Source organism: Pelodiscus sinensis, chromosome 1 (genome assembly GCF_052426305.1).
Source record: "Pelodiscus sinensis isolate ZL-2025 chromosome 1, ASM5242630v1, whole genome shotgun sequence".
Taxonomy (NCBI): Eukaryota; Metazoa; Chordata; order Testudines; family Trionychidae; genus Pelodiscus; species Pelodiscus sinensis.
In genome coordinates this window covers 310,146,037-310,163,465 of record NC_143052.1, presented here as the reverse complement: position 1 = coordinate 310,163,465, position 17,429 = coordinate 310,146,037, and the positions used below count along the sequence as shown (strand labels likewise).

Genomic DNA, 17,429 nt, shown 5'->3' with positions numbered 1-17,429 from the left:
ATGTCCTCAACAATGAAGTTTTTATTATTTCTCTTTATTATAGTTCAACCAGTTTTCTAATCTCTCTCTCTATACAGGCAGTCCCCGACGAACGGGGCTTTCTCGCCCCGGAGGTCGGGGCGAGAAAGCCCCGTTCGTAAGCTGCTCCGGTGCCCCTGGTCTGCTGGAGACCGTCTCCAGCAGACCAGGGGCACCGGGCAGGTTCCCGCGTTTCTGAGGCTTTGCCAGAGCAAAGCCTCAGAAGCGCGGGGAACTGCCGCTGTTGCCGCTTCAGTCTGGGTGCCTGTGGTCTGCTGGGGACGGTCCCCAGCAGACCACAGGCACCCGGACTGAAGCTGCAGCCGCGGCGGGGTCCCGCGCCTCTGAGGCTTTGCTAGAGCAAAGCCTCAGAGGCGCGGCACCCCGCTGCCGCTGCGGCTCTGCTCCCCGTGTCCCTGGTCTGCTGGGGGGGGGGGCGCGCAGCTAGTGTGCGCCCCCCCCCCAGCAGACCAGGCTTTTGTTTTGGACTCTGGGGCAGAGCAGCTGGGGCGCTGCCGATTGGTCCTGCAGCGCCGCTCTGGGCACTACTGGACCAACCCGGCAGCACCCCACCTGCTCTGCCCCAGGTCCTGATTCAGCCGCTGCTGGTCAGTTTCAGCAGCGGCTGAATCAGGACACCTGGGGCAGAGCAGATGGGGTGCTGCCGGGTTGGTCCAGTAGCACCGAGGAGCGGCGCTACTGGAGCAACCCAGCAGCACCCCAGCTGCTCTGCCCCAGGCGTCCCCAAGTCAGCTTCTGCTGAAACTGACCAGCGATGACTACAGGAAGCCCCAGGCAGAGTTGCTCTGCCCCGGGCTTCCTGGAATCAGCTGCTGATCAGTTTCAGCAGCAGCTGACTTGGGAACGCCTGGGGTTCTTAAGTTGATTCTGTATGTAAGTCAGAACTGGCGGTCAGTTTCAGCAGTGTCTGAATCTGGACGCCAGTTCCGACTTACATACAAATTCAACTTAAGAACAAACCTACAGTCCCTATCTTGTACGTAACCCGGGGACTGCCTGTATATAGATTAGAGATTTGTGCATCTGTCTGTCTGCGAGTACATTTGTTCAAGAACTCCTCTTAAACAGTAAGAGATAGAACCACCACATTTGGTAAGCAGCTTCCTGTTATCCTAACTTAAATCAAAATCAGGGTTAGTTTATGCCAGGAAAATGAGATGTGCTTGGAATTTGATTTTTTCCATAATTTAGAAAGGGAGGGGCTGAGAGAGGAGGCACACAATACTCTCAGTAATGACTGGGGGCAATGAGCACAGGAGACAGGTATACTGCAGATTGGCCACTAAGAGCAGCTGCTCATACAAGGAACTGGCCAGCTGGGGACAGGGCCTGTCTTGCTGCCTGCCACTGGCTCTCATAAGTGGCTGCTCTTCCCCAAACCCTTCCCCCAGCCCCAGCATTAGTCCAGTGGAATGAAACTCTGCCAGCCCCACCACTGATGCCCCCTGCTCCTACAGTACTGCCAGGGCTGGGCAGCGCAGTCCCATCTTCCCCACACCAGGACCAACTGAGTAGCCCCCTTGCCAGAACTGCCAGGCTACCCAGCTTGCCTGAAGCTGCAGAGCAACAGCAGAACTGCCCCCCCCCCTCCACCTCTGGGCAGGCCTGGGGAACACCAATAGCAGGCCTGAGTGGCCTCCCACCACCCCTGGCCCAGGAATCATTGGCGGGAGGCCTGCACATTTCCCCTCCCCCTTGTCCTTGGATTGGATCCAGGCAAGTCTTCAGGTGTTTCAATAAATCTAGGTCAATGTCTCTCTCAGGAAAGTACTAGAAAACTTGCAGTTTCTGTGGTCGCACTTCTAAAACTGAATCCAAATGCACTGATCATTATGACCATGTGGAGTTGCACTGAAGTTAAGTTTTTACTCATATGCACCCCTCCCTTGGCTGTGCCCTTGGAGCTGCAACGATCATGGAGAGGTGCTTCTCACCTGCCCCGAGCTGGGGCAGCATGCATTCTGACCCCTTCATTTCCAGTCCCGCCCCAGATCAATGATTTAAATGAAGAAAAAACAAAAATTATTTGAGATAAGGACCTGCCAGATTAATCTTCTAGTAAATCAATATATGCAGATTTCAATAATAATTGTGCAGATATGTCTTACCTCTGGATTGAGACTGAAAGCTTTTGCTGGTTTTCCAACACAAAGAAAGTCAAAGATAATTTCTTTCATTGCAAAATCTAAACGTTCCTAAAATGGAAAAAAAGAATTGTTACAAATCACATGAAATTGCTTCATTTTTTTAAAAAAGGCAATAGAAATATGGAAGCAGGTTGTCATCAGGATTTATATAAATGTATTTAGGGCTAGATTTTCAAAAGGGCACAACACTTGACCACAACTGAGTCAGACTTTCGACAGAGCTTAGCTCTTATTCCAACTCCTATTTAAATGGATGTTGCCAAGTACTGAGCACTTGAAAAACTGGCCATTTAAATTTAGGTACCTAAATGAGCTACTTTGAAAGACTAGCTTTTAATTACTTAAATTTCATTTGAGCAACTATAACACTAATGTGCTATTTTATAAAACAGAAGTCTGTTCACAGATGTTCCAATTCAGCAAAGCATTTAAATATGTGCTTAAGTGAATCCACACGTACCAAAGCACTTAAACATATGCTTATTTTTAAGCACATATGTAAGTACTTTTCTAAATGGGGATGGTTTGCTTAACTGGAGTCATAGAATAGACTAGCCTTGCATTGACGAGTGGAGAATTTATGTAGTAAAATTCCATTAATTCCAAATAACATTGTGTGTGTGTCAGTTCCTGGTGCATTAAAATTGTATCCTGGTTTTATCCTTCATTTGACACCAGTGAAACTCCACTATCATTTCTAGCCTAATCCACACCCACAAGTTAACACTGCCTAAGAGAAAGCTATCAATAGAATGGGATGAATAAAGTGACACAATACCACATGTATTCTTCCATTAATAATTTATTAGGAAAATAAATTATTCATTACTTGGACACACAGTTCTTTTCCATACCTGTGCAATGAACTGTATAATTTTCACAAAGATGTTTAGCGGCATATCCCTTGGCACCACACCACGGGACCCTTTTGGGAACAGCGTTGTGACAATGGTTATAAGTCGACTAAGAAAGAAAAAAGCAAGCATCAGCACAGCTCCATTCCTGGCAGATGAGTGGCAGGTGTATATTCTTCTTTAATTATCCCAAACTCTGTCTGTAAATCTTGATCTCATTTAGAAAGCCTCAGGGTATGAAAAGGCTTTTCCAAACTAAAAAGTCCAGTGGTATCTTGCTGTACTTTTTGGTTTCTAAATGTGACTGTATTATTCCTATTTTGTTATTGTGCTGCTGGCATGCAGTCCAACCCACAACACACGTCTCTTTCAATTTCTACTAATCCCAGAAGCAAAGAGAAATTATGTCTATATGTTGGCTTTTCCAAAAGAAAAATTATCACAAAGGGACAGCAGAGTCTCTTTTAGGTCAAGGACATTCAGTGGAGCCATTGGACCTCTACAAATGGAAACAGCAACAGCAAAAGGGCTGGTTACAATTACAATGGCAAAACTTTACCTCTGGGTAGCTGTATTGCTTTCACATTTAATTCTAATCATGTAAACCCATAGTAGTCTGTACAGAGACTCCAGTGCAACTCGAGCCATTTTGGGGTCCTTGTTCTAGAAGAAGAACATAAGCAAACAATAGATTTCAGCCAGTTAATACTTAACTGTATAAATCCTTCTAAATTTTTCTTAAAGTGCAACCTATACAAAAAGTTTGGGCTGCATATCTAGTCAGTGAATGACTGCCAAGACTCATAGCTTTGATACCAAGCATCACAAAAAGATGTGGAAACACACAGTTGCTTGATACAGATGCTTGAAATAATTGCACACATACAACTATATATAATTGTCATTACACATAATTTTTTTTAAAAAAAAAATCTTATTTATATATTTGAAAGTACTATTAAAAGATTTCCAACATCTTATGTGCCTGTATTAGCATAAAACAGATACTATGTAGCTCAGTTAAGAATCTCCATGGAAGCCAAACCTATTCAAATCTAGACAAAAATTTCATCTTCAGTTAAGCTGCTGGATTTCTCTTAATACAAATCTTATTCCATTTTATGTACCAATATCAAGCATATACCGAATTCATTTAATATATACAAAACATATTTTAAAATGACAAAATTTAAACATAGACAGGTTGACCAATCTGACTGGGTAACAGTTGAGGTTGAGAACATCTGTGTTGAGTTTACTTCAGAAGAGTTTGAACCAGTAAAGTCCCTTGTTTCCCCTTCATCTGATGTGGCACTTAGTTGTGTTAACCTTTTGATAGCTGAAATTCTGTCTATGTGCCTCTATCACACAGCATTTGGGCTGAAATAACGGTCACAGACCCCTCTCTGATTTCTGCAGAGGGCTCATAGACACGGTTTCATTTAAGAGCCAATCTACTGGTTCCTCCCTGGAACTATCCTCAAAATCTGAAGACTAGTATATTGGGACCAAATTGGGAGTGGATTTTAGCAAAGGTATATAAATTATGAGAAATACTAGGTTTGTTTACACTTTTTAAGTTTCAATATCATTATAACCAATATAAATTCACGTTAAATATTACTTAAAATTAATACTTAACTTGAACTATGAAATTATAACAAGCATATTTAGTATTCTTAAAGAACTTTATATTGTCCACATGTCTTACAATTATCTGAAATGGTTAGAATACAATAGTATAGTGAAAATTATTCACAATAAATTTAATTTAAAGTCATTACTGAACAGCTGTCATCAGTAATTCTGAACAGCACCCCCAGCTATGAGACAGCTTTGGTGGAGTTCCTAGGAGTTCACCCTGATTGGAAAGAAACAGGGTTGGGCTTCCTGATCCCTGGGCATGGTCAAGATATATTCAGACAGAACTAAGGAGGAAGAAAGTGACTACATCACTTTTTAGTATTTAGCATATCTTTGGCTCTGATCCAGCAAAACATTTAGGCAAATGGGTAGGATTTACTGATCTCTGTTGTACTACTCACCATTCTCAAAGTTAAGCAAGTAGAGCACCTGCCGTTTGTTCTATAGCTCCCCCTGTGCCAGAGGGAAGAAGAGGGGCTGGCTAGACTGGATTTACTCTACTTCCAGATTCTGGTACATCAGGGAAATTTCTCACCTATATCCTTAGAGTAGCTTACAGTTTGTTTTGTGCTACTAAGCAGCGCAGAGTTGCTGGCATAAGATCAAGTATACCTGCCTAGCAATGCACAGATGACCATGAGAAGACTTGTAATTTTGTTAACTGGTGCCACATTCCAGATGTGTTGTGATATGCCAGGTATGGAATCTGTCCATCCCTCTCCCTCAGAGCTAGCAGCACATGCTAACCAGAGAAACATGCTGCTTCTTTTAGAACAGCAGTACAGGACACTTATTGGTGCATGGTTTTGGCATGTCCTGAGAGATTCTGCCCTGCAATTACAGTGCCATGTACAGCTGACCCACTTAATTCCCTTTTCATATAAGGGCAGAGTCTATTATTCTGAGATTCCTTTACAGTTTTGTCCTACTGTATCCAAATATTTGTGGTAGTTATCTGGGATTTATTCACTGGCATTTCCATTGGCTCCTCTCTTCTTTTCAGTTTCAACTTTGTTCTACCTTGGCTGATGAGGTCAACTGGGATGTCTGAGTTTACTTATAGTCCCTCGCCAGGGACAGGGTATTCTCACTCATGGTCCCTTGGCTCTGGGATTTTCACCCCTCTGGTCTGAAAATGTCCTAGTTTCCTAACAGTCATATACTGTATCTGTTTCTCCCAAGTTGATGTCTTGACCATATGGAAGCCAATGGGAGTTTTGCCATGGAAGCAGATGGGATTTTACTACAGCAGGTTGAGATAAGTCTTTAATACTATAAAATACATCACAGGCACATATCTATACAAAGCAAATAATAATATTCATCATATGAAGTCACAGGCATAGTTCAGAAGGCAGTTCTAGACAGGCCAATGGGACTGCATAAGGGTGGGCAAATTCCATGCTTACTCAGAGCTTGCAGTTTAGGGAGCAATATCCTTATATTCTCCCACACTATACCCACGTATTAGATTTTTAAAAGTCCTTCTCCCCAATCAAATCACATAAAAATCTTTGTTTCTGGAACACTTGCAAACCATCCATAAATTGAGAAACTGAGATAAGTTAAGATTCGATAAAGTAAAAAGAGGCATGTACTTATTGAAAACTTTCTAAACAGCTATTTTATAAAACAGAAATGCTATTATTTTCTTCACTGACTCACTTCCTCTTCTCCTGATTTATGGGCTTGAATGACATTGGTCTGAGTTCTGACAAACCAGCTTTCCAAGATAATGTGCAGTATAAGTGAGCATGAAAGGATAGTTTTTCTAATGCAGAGTGTCATGGATTAGCATCATCAACATATTTAACTCTAAATTTATTCGGGGCTTAACTCAAAATAAACTACACAAGTTGAGCTACATCAATTGTGTAGCTTATTTTGAAATGCTCTATTTCAAAACTGGGAGCATCTACAAGCACTTATTTCGAAATAGAGCACTCTTCCTCCAACTTCTCTTACTCCTTGTATAATGAGGGTTACAAGAGTTGGCATAAGAAATCTTCCAGCTTTCTGATTAACTTCCTGCTGTGTAAACTAAGTAATTTCAAAATAACGCTAGTTATTTCGAAATATTGTCGCTGTGTAGAGGTACCCTTAGTGATTGTAGCTTGAGTAAAAACATTTATAAATATGTCAGAATGATTTTAAAAAACTAAATCAAATAACTTCTTCTGATTTTCAGAAAGTCTATAAAAGCAATTCACGAAAATTAATGGCAGTGCTCTTCAGACACATTTTTTAAAAACTAAATTAATATACAATTGAATATAAAAAGCTATATCAAATTAACACTTTAATATCAAATATTTTTATTTCATTGTTAACGATTCCATTTCAAAACTACCATTTTACATCAAAGCAATACAAACAAATTGTAAACAATTTTATGGGACTGCGAAAAACTTGGACATACCCATGATAAGTGGACATCCAGCTAACTAAAATCATGCCTGACCACGGATGTTGCCAGACCAGTGAGTGCCAGACTAGAGAGGTTCAATCTGTACCACAAACACTTCAGTTTCCTTTTAGTTTCTTAATGAGACTTTCAGATTGAAACAAGGAGAATCAGTACCATGTGACCAACTAGCTTCCCTCAGGCCAGCAGCAAATGCTCAAGTTTAGGTTGGACATTTGGAAAAACCTGCTAACTGTCAGGGTGGTTAAACATTAGAATAAACTGCCTGGGGAGGCTGTGGAATCTCCATCACTGGAAATATTTAAGAGCAGGTTGCATAGCCATCTATCAGAGATGGTCTAGATGATGCCTGGTCCTGCTGTGAGGGCAGGGGACTGGACTTGATGACCTCTCAAGGTCCCTTCCAGTTCTAGTATTCACTGATTTTATGAGCTCCTATAGGAGTGAAATAAAATAGAACTTTTGACAATTTTCTTCTTCTATTCCATTCCTGACCAAATGTTACCAACAATTTAGTGTGTCCACACACGCACGTGGAATATTTGGGTTGTTTTGGTCTAGCCACTCTGCACTAATAAAGATAAGAGAAATTCAAACTTGGTACAGACAACATCCTGTATTGACAACATCCTGTATAAATAAATTATAAAAACACTGCTATGAGATAAAACCACACATAGATTCAGCTATTATAAATGATCTAGTGCAGAGATGCGCATCCCATGGATCCCTGAGGGTCGCAGTGCCGTGCCAGCCACCATTTTGTTTTCCCGGTTTGGCGCCCGACTTACATGCAGTGGGGGTGGGAAGAGCGCTGGTGGTTTGGCACTTTAAATTAAAGAGGTTATTGTTTTTCTGGGTTTTTTTGCTTAACAAAAAATGTTCCCAGCCCTAGGGGGTTGCGAATTAAAAAAGGTTGAGCACCAATGATCTAGCTAAATCACATAAAACTAAAGATGACCAAGGCTACATACAGTGTGGTAGCAAACAATTATTAAAGAAAGTCAGATACTAACCTTGAGATTGGACAGACAGTTGTTGAGGAAAATATGCCATCTGTTTAAAAAGAATTGCTTCTGACTGACACAAAGCAGGCATGTTACCAAAGGATACAAAGCCTAAATAAAAAGAAAGATGATACAGGATTATTTATATGTCAACAAAACATCATACTAATTTAACACTAGAACCACTGCACATTTATAATCCTAGATCCACTGTGTTATTCTATATGCACCAGCCAACACAAACACATTGTTCAGTAACATAATTTAAAAGGAATGTTTCTCTAAACCTGTTATTAATTTGTACAGATTATTCTGTACAAATGTAGAATTACATCTGCACCAAATACAATCAAATGCCTAAGTAGAGCACTGTTCATAAATCCTAAATATGAGCCAAAATTTTGCAGCATCACAGGACTTTCTGTGTCAGTTAACTGGGAAATGTAGTACCTGGGGAATTACTGTGCATTATTTATCTTTAGAATCCCATAGTCCACTGCTGGACTCAAAATCCATGGTTATTTGATTTGAAGATCTGTCAGATCCCAGGGGCACATGGTTTAAATTATGGCCAAAACATAAGCCTTCTAGAGGTTTAGTCTTCTAGGGTGGCTACTGAGAGTGTAAATACAGGTAGGACAAAGGATAGGAAATCAAACACTGTGCTGGGTTCTTTTCCCAAATCTTTTCTGACCAATATTTGATATCTGCATTCCTAAAATATTTGGCTAAACATCAGGAATAAATAGGTTGATTTTGACAGTGATCTTGTTGTTCCAACCTCCTCCCCTGGGTCAGTTTTTATTTAAATACAAATAGGTTAGGCTTTTAAAAAAGAATGACCAAAGAGGAGGCAGCTTTCTGTACCATAAACACAACTGACTCTTAAACCTAAGATTAAAATTTCAACCTAAGGCTTGCTCTTAACTGTAAACCTCACTGTAAAATCCAAATTCTCTAAAGCCAGGGCGCACACTGTCTGTAGCCAGTTTAACTCCAAGTTCAATGACACATAAGACCACATACATACCACTTTTAGAGTTCTACATCAAGACACACAGAAATGTAGTCGCCTGAGAATAATTAAAGCTCCATCACAAAATGCATCCTCAAAACTGCGTGACTCTAATAATTTCCAAAACATAATTCTCATAGCAAAAACTCACCCCCTAAAATGTGAAGTAGCACTTATCTTACTTAAAGAAAGGCAATAGTCCTTCCCTAGAAAATATGTACTGTTGCTATCACTTCTAGCTGCTTACCATTCTCTTTACAATGTTTGCTTTTCTAATAGATCATCCCAGGCCTAAACACCACTGATTGCACCTCCTCCTCTTTCCACTGTGGAATATCAGAACTAATTTGGATTCCATTTGGAGTCTAGTTGTGAGCTGCAGCATTGATTTCTCTGTGGGCTAGTGGAGCACTAGCACTGAGACTCCTCTATTATGAGCTGAAATCACTGTGTGCTGTGGGGAGCCGGGTGCTATACTGCGGAAGAGCTGAAATCACTATTGAAGAGCTGAAATCACTATTGCTGTGGGGAGCCTGGTGCTATACTGCTGAGCTACTAGCAGAGCAGCTTGCAGGGACAACCAGCAAGCGCAGGCGGACAGCAGAGCAGTTTGCGGGGATGACCGGCGGGTGCAGGCTGACAGTAGAGCAGCTGGCGGGGATGACCTGCAGCCGGTAGGAGCTGCAGGAGCAACTGGCTGGCAGCCAGGGGCATGGACTGAGACGGCTGGCAGAGCCATACAGTTCGGGGGACAGCTGAGGCGGCTTATTGGATGACAGGTGGAGTGTGGCGGAGTGACTCACGTTGATGGTGGTGGCAGAACCCTACGGAGAGGCGGAGCCATCGGCGGACCACATAAGGTGTATCAATCCCCGCCCCTCCAGGTTGGGATGGTAAAACCCTGCCGGGTGAACTTTTGAACCCTAGGGCGGGTGAACTTTTGAACCCTGGGGCGGTGACTCTTGGGGTGTTGGACATTTGGGACTTTGGGGGATTCGTGGCTGGGGGGAGGGTCTTTGCTCATGTTTGGTCTATGAATCCAAGTTGTAGTGTTTTCCCAAGTTAATGCTGATGTCGGTTACCTCATGTTATTAAAGGTTTGCTTCTATACTGAGGCTCTGTGCTTGTGAGAGGGGAAAAATTGCCTCTTTGAGGCACCCAGAGGTATATGTAAGATTTCCCAGGTCACTGGGTGGGGGCTCGAGCCAGTGTTATATTACCTTATTGGGAGGAGACCCCTAGATATTGAACCCGGTCCTTGCTGCTATTAACTCGGCCTGGCAGAAGGGTTACACATACTCAAATAGAGTGGCATTTACTCTAGTGAGCAGCCCCATTATCTGCAATGAAGATATTTGTTTGGGAAAGTTCTACTCAGTATAAGGATTGAAGAATTGGGTCCTTAGTTTGCTGTAGTTTCAACGAAGAGTTTTCAATGTGTCTGCATCCACAATAAGGTTGGATATACATGTGCTTAATGGGAGAATTCCTGGATCTACTGAAGTCCAAAACTTTTACCGACTTCATTGACGGCAGAATTTCACCTGAAGAGTAGTGTTTTTGACTCTCTTTTAGAACTGGCTAGGGTTCTGACAGTAGCAATAATAAGTATGCCAATACGAATCCACCAATGAAATCAGATAGCATCATTTCCCGACACTCAGTGGGATAGTGGGAGATAGGGAGGTCCTTTTGACTTTTACATAAAATAAGGAAGGACCGATGAAAATAACTTTCTTTTCTTAAAAGGCCAACAACTTCAAAATGGATTAACAGCAGCTGCAGTGCTGAATTGCACTGACCTAGATGGAAAGATAGAACGCTTAAGGCAGCCAGCATCAGCCTGACTCAGTGCTCCATTTAATCCAATTCAACAATCACTCTCAAGGACACACTGCTACGCCACTGTTAATCTCTCAAGAAAATGAGTTTCTTAGCCAACAAGCTGTGTAAAAATGCACTGCTCTTTTAAAAAGTGTGTATCGGCTTGTTCCTGCAAAACATTACTTAACTGCTTTGAAAGAGCTGTTGCATTAGTTCTCACTTGACAGGTGATGCACTCTTATGTTTTAGCTCTGTGCTAATGGTCAGACACAACAGGTATCAACCATTTTATAATCATAATTGCAGGATCTGAAAATACCTGGAGGATTTGGTCTAAAATTGATGCAGATATAACAAATACTTTTGAAATGGCAATTAACTGGCAATGTCTAAAGCCAGGTGCATATAAATAGTTTTGCAATAAATCTGTGAGCCCTTTGAGACTCTTGCCTAGAGAGACTTCTGACAAATAATTTTAGCCTCAGCTTCTCAGGATTACTTACCAGGGAGTGCTTCTTTCGAGAAGAAAGCTCAAGTGTTGTGTCATACAGGCTTTCAACAAAGTTCCTCAGACAGGGGACATTCACTTCATTTTTAACAGCCTGAAAACAGGTTTCATGTTAACAGTATGTTTTTCACACATCTTCTTTTTAATCTAACTTGAAAAATATCATGCAAATAAATAAATAAATAAAACTCACAGCAGCTACAGGGACAAGAACTTCAACAAACAGTCCTGCTAATGCATGCTTGATATCTTTGTCCTTCACTTCAAGGAAATAATGTGCACATTCCTGGAAGCCAATTTAAAAGAAAAAAAAGGTACATCAGGTGGAATAAGCACATCCAAATGTTTGCTAAAAGCATATGTGATAGCTTTTGTTTCTTGTACTGCAAAAGAATATTTTATACTCGCAGGAGTTACCCAGCGTTGCTCGGGAAAGTGGAGGAAGAACATTTAGAAAAACAGTAGTCCATTATCATTTTTTGAATGGTAGAAAAGTTGCACTGAGTTCTATAGGGATTTAAAAATATTTAAAAAAAGTCTAAAACAATCAATTTTAAATGTTATCATAAAAACTTTATTGTAAACTATATTTTTATTTAATTATCCTTAATAAATATGTACACATTTTTTCCACTTCCAACTGTTGAACATGCAACACAGAGTTGTCCTTGTGAAAAGCAAGATGTCTCCAAATCAATTCCAACTACTTTAAGTGACTGTCCTTACGCTTTGTCAGTATACATTGTTGAAATATAAGTTGACAGTTGATATAACTGAGGTGAGGAGCCTGAGGGGAGGGAGGGAGAAGGGAGCCGCGCGCCTGCCACTGGCGCCCAAGCCTGCCCTCTGCTTCCTTGTTCCTCCACAAGCCTTAGTGAATGACTGGCCCTGCTGCTTCTCCCGGGAAGCCGCTTCTCTCCACACTGCCAAGCTCTGTGCAGCCCCTGGGAGAGGCATCAGTCTCTCATCTCTTCCTTCCCACAGTACCTTAAAACCTTCTCCTGGATAAAAGGTTATCCCACGTAAAGTCTGGTTGCGGTAGCTCTTATAGTGTCCAAGTTATTAGTGCACAAACATAAAAACATTCTCCTTTATATATTAGATGTTTAGGTTCCACATTCACAGTGTTCCCTGAGCATGAGTCAGTGCATAGCCCCAGGAACAGATCAGGAGGGAATTATGTCTCTCTCCATTTGCTTTAGCTTATGCAGGCTGGTTCATCGAGGGGCCAAATGCAAGGTTTCCACAATCCCCATCCCTGCCTACTTGTCTGTGTGGGAACAGTAGCAACAGTCCTGCATTTGGATCCATCTGGCACATAGCCCACAGAGGGGAACTGGAATCACCTTATGTCTCTTTACCCCACCAAGTGGGTGCATGGACCAAGGTATATTCCTGCCCTAAATAGTTTGGGTTAGATTATATTGCAAGGACACAGTTTACAATAATTCTGAGAGCAGGAATTTTTGATTAAGACTGGAGTGGTTCAGGGTGGAAAGCAGTAAATTATAATGGAGCTATATCTGCTTTAAAATACTACCCATCCCCATAGTCATTTTGGTCAGTGAGTAGAGAGGTAGGAGCCAAGGATGTGGCCAAACCACACTCCACTCTCCTCAACTGCTCTGGAAATGGAGTAAACAGGCACCTAGTTTCAGTTACTACTCCTTATCTCGGCTCAAGGTTCAGACAATTACTCCTACTCTTCCCTGACTCTAAAGACCATACAGGTCCTTGGCCACTCTCACAGTTTGTCTCCATCCTTTTTTGTCAAGGGGATTTTCCCTCCATTGACAGTAATTCACATTAGAAGCTCTCATATCTTGATCAATATTATCCCTCCATCTTCTCTGATGGCTAGACACCTTATGGATGTCCTTCCAGGAAAGGCTTAGCTAGTCTGTGGCTTGCTGTCCTAAGTACATGCCCTGCCTACTGGATTTTTTGGGATTTCACTACATTTACTATATTTGATTCTTCATAGACTTTCAATAAGTCCCTATTAGATCGGCTCTATAAATCATTCTCTCTTACTACCCTCTAATTAGCCTATAGTGTGCAAGGAAGGTTCTTAATATCTTTTCCTCCCTTTGCATGGGTGTATTAACCAATTTACAATATAGTACATAGTTAATAATTATTATACTGTAAATATATGTATAAAGTGCAAGCTACAAAACACATCAAATATGGCTGATATTAGTACATAATCTTAATGACTATTATAATACATTTATATTCTGTGATTGGTGATAAGTTTGGCTCTCAGTATGGCACTGACCACCATATAAAAATCTAGATAGATTAAAATCTTCACTTGGCTAGTCTTCATACACAGGCCAGTAAAAATAGCACATATTTCAACAGGATTTTTTAAAAAAATTAATGGAGACTGCCAATTGCCATAAAAATGCCCACAGGGGAAAAAATAAAGATACCCAAATGAAGCTAATCTTTTAGGAATAGTGCCTTTTGTTCATTAAGGACCAAAAAATGAGGATTTTTTTTCATGTTCTAATACAAAGGATTTTCCCCACCTTTCACAGCATAATATAATTTGGCAAATTAAACTATTTAAGCCAGCCAAAGTGGTGTCTAAATCAAACAATGTTACCTGCATAAACTGAAGAGAGGCTTCAAAGTCCTCTACGGGATACATCTTAATGCGAAAGAATTTCATTCCCATTATTAGACTGATAATGCTTTGAACCACATACGGGTTTTGCTCTTTATGCCGCAGCTCTTTTAATTCTGCCATGAATTTCTTCTTTACAGCAGGAAATCTATGAAATCACACTGGTTAGTTACAGAACAATATACTGATAGTAAGATTTGACATGTATTATAAGTGACCTAGAAGAGAAATAATAAAAGATTTGTATATTTCTTTTATTCTCTATTTAATTATTATTTGAGTTTTAATATATTTTACTAAGTGTACTTAGGGTTTGTGTGTGCCTGTGCACTGTCCTTTGAGATGCCTCCATCTTAGGGTTGCCAGGTGTCCGGTTTTCACCCGGATAGTCCGGTATTTGCAGGCTCCATCCGGTAAAAAAAACAGAAACATGTGCAATGTCCGGTATTTCCTGTTTCTCTGGGACAGAAGCCCGGCAGGGACACTTTTCCTCTGGTGGGGGTGGGGGAGAGCGGAGTGTGGCAGAGTCATGTCATAGCGAAGGGGGTACTTGCCGGGCGCCATGCTAGGGCGGTGCTAGGCTGTGCTGGGAGCAGAGTGTGTGCTGCTTTGGCCCACGTGACCAGTCCCCTACAAGCTGTGAGCTGAGGCAGCCTGGCCGGGCGGCAGGAGCAGCCACTTTAAAAGTCAGATTAACTTACCCGGCCGTCCCGTTCCTCTGGTGCCTGGCTCTGTGGGGGTGGGGAGTAGGGCGGGGGTAGATTTCATTGTGGCAGGGGCTCCCAACACTGGGGATGCCTGGCTCAGGGGGAGGGGGAAGTGCACTGGGATGGGGGGGGCAGTAGGAGGGACTGGGTGTGAGGCAGGGATGAGTGCATTGGGATGGGAGGGGACTGGGTGTGAGGCAGGGGTGAGTGCACTGGGATGGGGGACACAGCGGGAGGCCTGGCTCAGGGGGAGGGGGAAGTGCACTGGGATGGGGGGGCAGTAGGAGGGACTGGGTGGGAGGCAGGGATGAGTGCATTGGGATGGGAGGGGACTGGGTGTGAGGCAGGGGTGAGTGCACTGGGATGGGGGACACAGCGGGAGGCCTGGCTCAGGGGGAGAGGTGGGTGCATTGTGGGTTAGTGTGTGGTCCCAAACTGGAGGGCGTGGTGCACCTCTTGGTTAATAATTTTGGCTACGCCCCCTTTTTTGTTTTTTGTTTTGCTTAATAACTTTGTTCTCCCTCTTTTTTCCCCCTCAACAGAAGTTTTTCCCCGGTGTTTTCTTTTTTTGGGGGGGAGGGAGGGATATTAAATATTTTTTGTTAAACCATCTGGCAACCCTATTGCCTCTCTCATCCCCAACATTTTCCCTATAGTTTCTCCTTCAAAACCATTTCATTAAGTTGCCACATCTTGAAAGTGCATGAGGGTGGGAAAGAGCAAGCCGTTGAGGAAGGAGGGCTAGAGTAAGCTGGTTCGAGGCCTCAGAAAAGAGGCAGGTGCAGGACAAGGGTGTTTGGGTGTGCACGATTTGACAGCTGGTAACTCTAGATAGAAGAAAGAATGGAAGGCACAAGGGAAATAAACTGATTTCCTCTAGGAGACTGATACACAAAAGTCCTATGTATTTTTAAAAAGGGAAATTATGTAACTTTCTATACACTTTTAGCACTGTGTTCAATAATCACGAGTTTACTTTCTGTAACCGCCTACATGTCTCTGTAAGATGTCATTTCTTTCTGTTGTTCTTGTGACTTAAAACCCCATCCTGCCAACAACAACAAGTGTGGGGCTTGCTTTCATAAACAGCCCACTGACTCTCTTAATAACAATGTATATTAGCAACGAACAAGGTAAAAATATAGAAACAAAAGATAAATAAAAGAAGTAGCAATATTAGAAAAACTATATATTGAAAAAGGGAATGGAAAAAGACAAAAAATTTCAACTTGTTAAACTAACCAATATTTTCCTTCATTCATGTTCATTTCAACCTAAAAACAACTTTGACCATTTTTTGACAAAATAGCAGCAGGTCCAAGAATGATCTTTATGACATCAGTATAATCTCCAAAAATAGCATGGCTGACAGCTCATCTTGAACAAATATACCACTTAAATTTAGTTCTAAACTGCAACAACTGTGAACACTTAAAAAATGTTTCTGTGACTAGGCATGCGTCATTTTTAGCTTTGCCAAAGTAGGGAAAGAATGGCACACAGCAGAAAGTCTCACTCCAACTACGTCTCTCCATCCCCTTAGGCTTCTCACAGATCGTATCTGTGGAAGAAAATGAAAACTATTGTTGTCTAGTTGAATTTAGATAGAACTGGTTGACTGGATACAGTCTGCACCTTCTGTGATTTCATAGGCTCCCATGCAATGGAACATTTTGGAAAACAGAGTGCTCAGGTGAAATGTGTTTATTCCTACCTCTTCTTTAAATTATAAAATAAGAATATAAAAATGCCCATGTTTCCAGAATGATAAGATACACATTTTCAGATTTTCAATAGGCAATATATATAATTATACTTACTTAGCTTGTGCTAGTACACCTATTACTTCTGCATACAGATCTGCAACAATGTGCATATTTCCAGTGTTAGGACCAAGGTACCTAGCAAGAAATAAATCAGATGGTTGAGAAAGCATATTGCTTTAACTAGCACTATTTTATTAAACAATTCAGCAAGCAATTCTTTTTGTGTTTTGTGTGGGAAAGAGCCTTACCCTTCTTTATATTTAAAGTGCTTGAAAGCCAAGTTAATAACATCATGTACCAAACTGTCTATAACAGGATGAAGTGGAATCTGAAAGTACAAATAAAGCATAACAGGCATGTGAATATTAAAGTTTATGCTTCATACTACAGTGCCAATATTATTTTTGCACATCCTCCCTGAAAAATATTATATTAGCAAAAATATAAAGACTGTTTAGTACTGGCGAGAAATATTTCATCTCTGAAAAATATGGCAAAATGAAGTCCATATTAATATTAAATCCTATAAGATGTTTTTTATATGTGGGGAGATAGAACAGAATAAACAGTTGGTTTAGAAACCATTTTTGTATTAGGCTGTTTTAAGTCATGAATAGAAATTAATAGTAATTTGAAAATTACTCAGAGATCAAATACTGTACAGCTTTCACAATCATTTATTCCTTAAACATTTAATTTAAGGATCCCATACCTGTTTTAAAACTTCTATTAATACTAAAGAAAAAATAAAATCAATGGCTAGGTCTCTTCTTTCCATTAGATAGTCTCGCTGCTGTTCATCACTGCAAAATCAAAACAAGAAGAAATAAAACAGCAATGAGATGCATCATATTTTAT

General features: G+C 41.2%; 1 protein-coding gene across 15 annotated transcripts in view; it reads right to left on the bottom strand.

The window, feature by feature from the left end:
- FRY (FRY microtubule binding protein) overlaps positions 1-17,429 on the bottom strand; it is a 349,943-nt gene that overhangs the window by 143,240 nt on the left and 189,274 nt on the right. For all 15 annotated transcript variants that reach the window (XR_016348538.1, XM_089775547.1, XM_089775550.1 and 12 more), the window contains 10 exons: positions 17,284-17,374; positions 16,820-16,899; positions 16,626-16,706; positions 14,078-14,246; positions 11,657-11,749; positions 11,459-11,557; positions 8,126-8,227; positions 3,600-3,703; positions 3,041-3,149; positions 2,148-2,234 (listed from right to left, as the gene is read on the bottom strand). Coding sequence is in view for 14 of the 15 variants with exons in the window: in XM_089775547.1 (XP_089631673.1) it covers positions 2,148-2,234; positions 3,041-3,149; positions 3,600-3,703; positions 8,126-8,227; positions 11,459-11,557; positions 11,657-11,749; positions 14,078-14,246; positions 16,626-16,706; positions 16,820-16,899; positions 17,284-17,374 (1,015 nt within the window). In the remaining variant the exon portion in view is untranslated. The remainder of the gene's footprint in view (positions 1-2,147; positions 2,235-3,040; positions 3,150-3,599; positions 3,704-8,125; positions 8,228-11,458; positions 11,558-11,656; positions 11,750-14,077; positions 14,247-16,625; positions 16,707-16,819; positions 16,900-17,283; positions 17,375-17,429) is intronic.